This window comes from Hesperophylax consimilis, chromosome 4 (assembly GCF_061612785.1).
Source record: "Hesperophylax consimilis isolate HC1 chromosome 4, BYU_Hcon_1.0, whole genome shotgun sequence".
Classification (NCBI taxonomy): Eukaryota; Metazoa; Arthropoda; class Insecta; order Trichoptera; family Limnephilidae; genus Hesperophylax; species Hesperophylax consimilis.
Genome location: NC_142839.1, coordinates 24,404,883 through 24,411,336, shown reverse-complemented (window position 1 = coordinate 24,411,336; position 6,454 = coordinate 24,404,883). Strand labels below are relative to the sequence as shown.

The window sequence follows — 6,454 nt, the reverse complement described above, 5'->3', positions numbered from 1 at the left end:
AAATACTAGGTACTTCAGCTAGGAGAAAAATTTTAATAAATTTGTTCGCTATTCGGCCGAATCGTCTGGTTTCCCACCAAGGCGTCTCGGGTTCAATACCTTCCTAGCTATGTTGTATAATGTATATCATTGTACAAGCAACATTTTCCATTTTTAATCATGGAATAATAATATTTGGATGATTTATTTAGCGGAAGTAGGAAGAGTTCGAATATTGCCAGGTTCTTCATTACCCTGCAAAACGGAATGGTATTTCTTAATAAGAAAAGTTATTTTGGCTATTTTTGTACGCCGTTGGTAGTAATGATTTAGAAATTTAGTAAGAAATTAAAGACCAATTTACATTTTTTTATTACTAAAGAATATAAAATACAAATATAGACAGTACCTAACATAAAACATAATAATAATATAACTATAGAAGGGCATGGAAATTGAGACACGATAACGTAAACAACTTGGTAGATAATAATACAGATATAATAATGGCAAAGCAAGGGCGTAGTGGCGTAGGCGTAGTATCAGTATAAAAATAATATTTCTTTACATAAAACGTCATTGTGAACAATATCAAACTGCAAGTTATTATTATCAAAACCAAAGATTATCCATAAAGTAAATTAAATTTTGATACATTTTTAATGTGCATATTAAATCCTCAGCACGGGAGATCCCAGTAATGTTAGCCTGCATTGGATCACCATTATTATTAGATGTTTATTCAGCTGGTCTCGGCTCGCCGTCTTTGATAGACAGCTCCTCCGCAGTTGTCATGAATTTGTTGCGGTTGTTGATATACTCCTCGGCGATATCTGCGCGGAAGGGATGCTCCGTGTCGGGCTGGTTCACCAGATCGACAAGCGCTTGTATAACTGTAAAAAATGCCTCCATTATTTTTTGATACTACAAAGAAGGCGAATAATAGAAAAGCTCGCATCTCACAGATTTTAAGAAAAGGTGCAGATTTTTCGATTTTTGTTTTTAAAAAATTATTTAATTTATTTAACACAAACTTATTGAATTATTTAGAGAATTTTCTCGTGATTCCGCCACTGGTAAAATGGTAATGCCATTGGAATCATAGTAGGTAGGTACATATGTGTCATTTGGGGAATTTATTGAGCCTGAACGAAGTTTGGGGGAGGGGGGAATGAGAAGAGGAAGTCTGAGAACATCAAAATATATTTATTTTAAATTAATTTTAACCATCCATAATTCATCCATGTAGATTTCAATTGGGACCAAATGTCGTCACTGACTTTCTTCCTAAGTTATCTAGTTGTACCTTAAGTACCCATCTTGTACTCTTATTATTATTTATTGAACAACTATTACTTGAATGTACAACAACTATCAACGATAACTAGTATTGTTCCTGCTTATATTGTCTGTACTCGGCCTATGAAATATACACTTATTATTCTACTCCTGATCAACTTACGTACCTTATACATTGCATATATATAAAAGCCTCAATGGCGTGAATCAATAAATAAATAATATTAGTTTACTAGCCTTTATCGATTTTAGTCGCCGCTTTCCACTTATCTTTAAGGGTAATTGCAATGCAAACCTCTCCCTTGTCATCTACATTGGGGTGGTAGATCATGGTCTTGAAATGAATCACAGGCGCATCGAAAGGGTACCTGGCCGGGAAGGTGATCTCGAAGCGGAATGCGGCCTTGTTAAACGGAGGATTTTCCTGCAAGAGTTATCTATTATTATTATCTCTAAATAGTATAAAACAAAGTCACTTTCCGCGTCTGTCTGTTTGGGCGCTTAGTTCTTCTAAACTACGAAGCTGATTATAATTTAGAGAATTTCTTCCGGAGGGTTTAAATATAAAGTACATGCCTATTATATTTACATAAAGTAGAGAGAAGTGGAGTAACGCCGGGTACACGTCAGCTGGTTTTCATTGTATTATAATAATAGAAACACATACTTATTGCTCACAAAGTGATTTCTGCTACTTCTTCAATATGGTTACAAGAAGCATTGTTGAAATATTTTACAAATATATTGCATTTAACAAAATAATATATTAACAAATGAACATGAATTACATTTAGGTATATAATTATATACAAATTTCGACTACCATAATACGGACATGTGTCTAGTGTGGTAGTCGAAAAGCATGTAAAAAAAACTGTGTACAAATATATTTTACGAATAAAGGAAAGAAAAAAATATATTTATGCTCATTATTGCACGTTGCAAGAAAGTTTGTAGCAATTTGTGAATCAGTTTCTGATATATCTATATATAAAGTAATCTCAACGGCGAAGTGTTAGTACTGTAATGTAAGGTGTTGGGTATTATTGGCACCTTGGCGCCTTGACGATTCGGCGCCCGGAGCGGACTGCTTCAATTGCTCCCTCATAGTTCTAAAATACCCACAAAATTCAAATTCCCCACAATTTCTCAACAAGTTCCTTTACTTCCAAAATTAAACAAAATTCTATTAAAATTTAAATTAGCCTTTATTTTTTATTATCTATTCATTTTCGGATATTCAACTTTGTTTAGGCTTTACAAATAGAAATTTCAAATTATTCGTATTCCCGTTAAAAACGGGACTGCAAGCCCTTACCGAAAGAAGTGATAGGTATCGTGTTAAAATCTTAGTAAAAATGGAATATATTAACGCGAAGTCGGAACAAATTTGTTCAGAAAAATAATTATATTTTCGCAATTCGTCATTATATATTCAGAGCAAATTTCTTTGCAATTTGGGGAATTCCCAACGAATTGGCAACCATGGTTACCATAAATATCAATGATATATAACACCCATAGTGGACTAGATCGCCAATCACCCTACCTCCCGTATAGCAGCGCCCGTAGTGATTTGAAGAGCCGATCCGCCATCTTGTAAAGGTCAGCCAGCGTGATTTGCCTGCTTGTGTACAATGGAGAATTGGTTTATCAAGTTTAATTAAATATTTAGGATTGGAGACCTGTTGTCAAGCGGACCACCATGTTGCCGGCAAAGCTGGACCAGATGTAGCCGCAAACATCGGTATCGGTCAAGAAGCGCCTAGTGCCTAGGTGCTGGCCGCAAAGCCGCCTTTGATTTTATTCGAAGTTTTAATTTTGAAAATTGTCTGCTCTGAACAAGTCTTTATGAAGCAAATCTAGGTCTATGTGTAATTCACTTTTTTAATATAATCAGGTTCCAATTGCTTAGGTAATATTGCCTACATTTTTTTTATCTACATTGATTTGTTTATATTTATAAGATATATATGTACTGTATAATGTTTTATTTACATTAATTTTAGGCAAAGACTGATATAGGCCTACCGGTATTCCAATATTTAATGTGAGCGGTAACTTATGTTTGCCTAAGAAAGTCACTCCCTATCAATTATTAGAATACATCTGTAAATCCTTCAGCAAATATTTACCTTGAATTATTTACGTTACCAGTCTTAAACCTGTAACTATATGACTATTACTAGGCCTATGTCTTATGTGACTATATACGTTATTGCAGCATATTGTCTTATCCCATTGTAAACTTTCTAAGTAACAACGTAAAAGCAGAAATCATTCAAAACAGTATTTTTTTCGGGTAAACTAATGTTTAAGACAAGATTTTTTATGAATAGCACAAAGGGTAACAATTATTTTATAAGCAATAATTATAAGCCTGAAACACTCATCCACATTGAAAAATCTCCTGATAAAAGATACATGACGCCAACGCAACAAATAAAATAAATTTGGTTGTTTTCAGGTGAAAAAATATAACAAGCAGTAATTGTTGAATAAAACACTGGTATATATTGAATTATTTCGCGGATAAGAGATAAGCCGCCATAATTCAGTGGTCGGAGCTGTCGACCGGAAATTGAAAGGACACGTGTCCCGTTGGCGTCATGTATCTTTTATCAGGAGATTTTTCAGTGTGGATGAGTGTTTCAGGCTAATAATTATTGCTTATAAAATAATTATTACCATTCAAAACAGTGTTTGTTGTGCTTAGTTGTGTTGCTTTGAAAAATGAGTGTACATATTCTAGTTTCTAATAAAAACCCTGGAGCCTATCCTGTTAGAATATAATACGTCATATTTTCTCTTTTCCCAATTCCCAATCAAACTTTTGTCAAATCCAGTCCTTTTTCTTTCACAATAACTTATTTTATTATATTTGGCAAAGGTTGAGTCCTAAAATGATGGTGCGGTATGTATTAAAACCATAATTAGAAAAGCCTTTGGTCACACATTTCGTGAGTCAGTTAATAATCCATTTATTTATTTACTGATCATTTACTCAATATTTAATTAGAAATAAAGTATACATTTCATAAAACGATGTTTAAACAAATATGTTCATAATGTACGATAGAATCAGAGATGTGCAAAATGGGTACCCAAAACCATTTGAAATGCAAAATGGAAATGGGTCAAAATTTTTCCATTTGAAAATGCAAAATGCAAAATACCTATTTTCAAAATGCATTGAAAATGCAAAATGATTTCTCAGGTCAAACAATTAAAATAATTATAGAATTTTTAAACAATTTTGTCATTTAATAATGGACATCAATGTAGAACAAACATATTACATGTTGGTAAATCCAAAAACACCACGACTACAGATTATGAAACCACAAAAAATTTGCGCGGGACTAATGTTGACATGTTGACTATGTTGAAAACATAGAAACCATTTAATATTACAGCGTCATGGCCCCATGTTCAGTATTTGAATCAGTATTCTTTGTAATGGTATCACTCAATTGTCAGGGCTCCTACCAGGGAGCAACTTGACAAATGTAAATTATCTCTCATAGCGAGGTTGAGGACCGACTGATATTTGGGGCTTATGAAAAAAAGATGAGTGGAGATAGTAGGAAGAATGTTGCAAAAAAGCATTTAAAATGGAAAATGCATTGAGAAAAGCATTTAAAATGCAAAATGGTTTTTAGAAAAGCATTTAAAATGCAAAATACCCATTTTGCATTTTGCATTTCCATTTGAAATGGATTTATTTTAAATAAAGCACATCTCTGGATAGAATGCATGTATTTTGAATTCCCGCCGTGATCTGACTCTTACAAGATGGTTTCAAATTCCTACGGCAATGGCCGCCAGGTTGGCTATCTAGTCCACTCTATGGGTGTTATATATCATTGATAAATATGATGGTTACTATGGATTATAGGTATGCCTTTAATAACCATTATTAATAATAATAATAACGTTCCACGCGTTCCACTAACTGGTACAAGTAGTCCACGCCACACGAATATATTTGTCTCATCAGCTTGCACGTCTCTTACAGATTTCATGTCAGCCCCTTGCAAGTCGGCGAGTTCCTGGAATTGAATAAAATAATAATTATTAGAACAATCAGACTTAATTTATTCACTACCGAGATAATACTTACCTAATAATGGTAAGGTTCCCCCGTTAGCACGAATGTAAATACACAGTAACGTTGGGTAAGTTCACAAAATTAACAGTAAGTAAGTCCCCTATCTAAATACGTAAATAAATATATAAAATTAGTATGAGATTATAATACATTAGATTGATTATTTTAAATAAACGTTTGGGAAAAGATTGCGAGGGAGGGGAAAGAGAAGGAAAGGGAATGAAGGGAAGGAAATTAAAATATTATGCAGTCGGGAAAAGAAAAATAAAATTGCAAATATTTTACCTTCTGCAATCTTTTGACGCCAGCCATCTTGAGATATTAATTTCGATAGGTGATAAGTAGGTAGGTAGGTACTTAGTTTAACTTTCCCGCGAGAACTCAAAATTGACACCGTCCCGAACTAACTAAACGTGAAAGTGACATTAAAATAAGTAAAGTTTTGAGTGTGTTTTATACTGACCTGAAGGTATGTGCGCGAGAGAGACGATCACAATGTTTCGGGAATTTTTTAGTTAACGCAATAAAGATAAAAGAGAAATTTTGTAAGCAAATCTTATAAAATATACACTCATCTTCAGAGATGTGCTTTATTTCAAATAAATCCATTTCAAATGGAAATACAAAATGCAAAATGGGTATTTTCCATTTTGCATTTTAAATGCTTTTCTAAAAACCATTTTGCATTTTGCATTTTAAATGCTTTTCTCAATGCATTTTCCATTTTAAATGCTTTTGCAACATTCTTCCCACTATCTCCACTCAACTTTTTTTCATAAGCCCGAAATATCAGTCGGTCCTCAACCTCGCTATGAGAGATAATTTCCATTTGTCAAGTTGCTCCCTGGTAGAAGCCCTGGCAATTGAGTGATACCAAAGATATTAGAAGAACGAGAGATGCTATGTTGGCCGCCGGACCGTAGGCGGAGTACTACCTAATTAGGGTACTTTGAATACTATCGGGACGTGTACGCACAGAAATCTGTTCTATGTATTAGTGCGGATACCTTAGCGTAAGCGAAGGTGTGCAGTAGTATTGGTGAACAAAACCGGCGACACTGGGCA

General features: G+C 33.9%; 1 protein-coding gene across 1 annotated transcript; it reads right to left on the bottom strand.

The window, feature by feature from the left end:
- Window positions 1-340: 340 nt before the first annotated feature.
- On the bottom strand, window positions 341-5,812 carry LOC149424409 (ubiquitin-conjugating enzyme E2-18 kDa-like). The gene is made up of 4 exons (XM_089631336.1): window positions 5,675-5,812; window positions 5,235-5,330; window positions 1,516-1,702; window positions 341-872 (listed from the first exon to the last, which is right to left on the bottom strand). Exons 1-4 carry the CDS (start codon window positions 5,699-5,701, stop codon window positions 718-720), a joined length of 465 nt encoding a protein of 154 aa, XP_089487462.1. The 5' UTR covers window positions 5,702-5,812; the 3' UTR covers window positions 341-717.
- Window positions 5,813-6,454: the final 642 nt, after the last annotated feature.

Excerpts from the sequence above, each read along its gene's own strand:
- LOC149424409 (XM_089631336.1), bottom strand. The coding sequence starts at position 5,701 with ATGGCTGGCGTCAAAAGATTGCAGAAG. Across the intron at positions 1,703-5,234 it reads GGCGTGGACTACTTGTACCA|GAAAATCCTCCGTTTAACAA; the intron begins GTTAGTGGAACG and ends TAACTCTTGCAG. Across the intron at positions 873-1,515 it reads GGCGACTAAAATCGATAAAG|TTATACAAGCGCTTGTCGAT; the intron begins GCTAGTAAACTA and ends CATTTTTTACAG.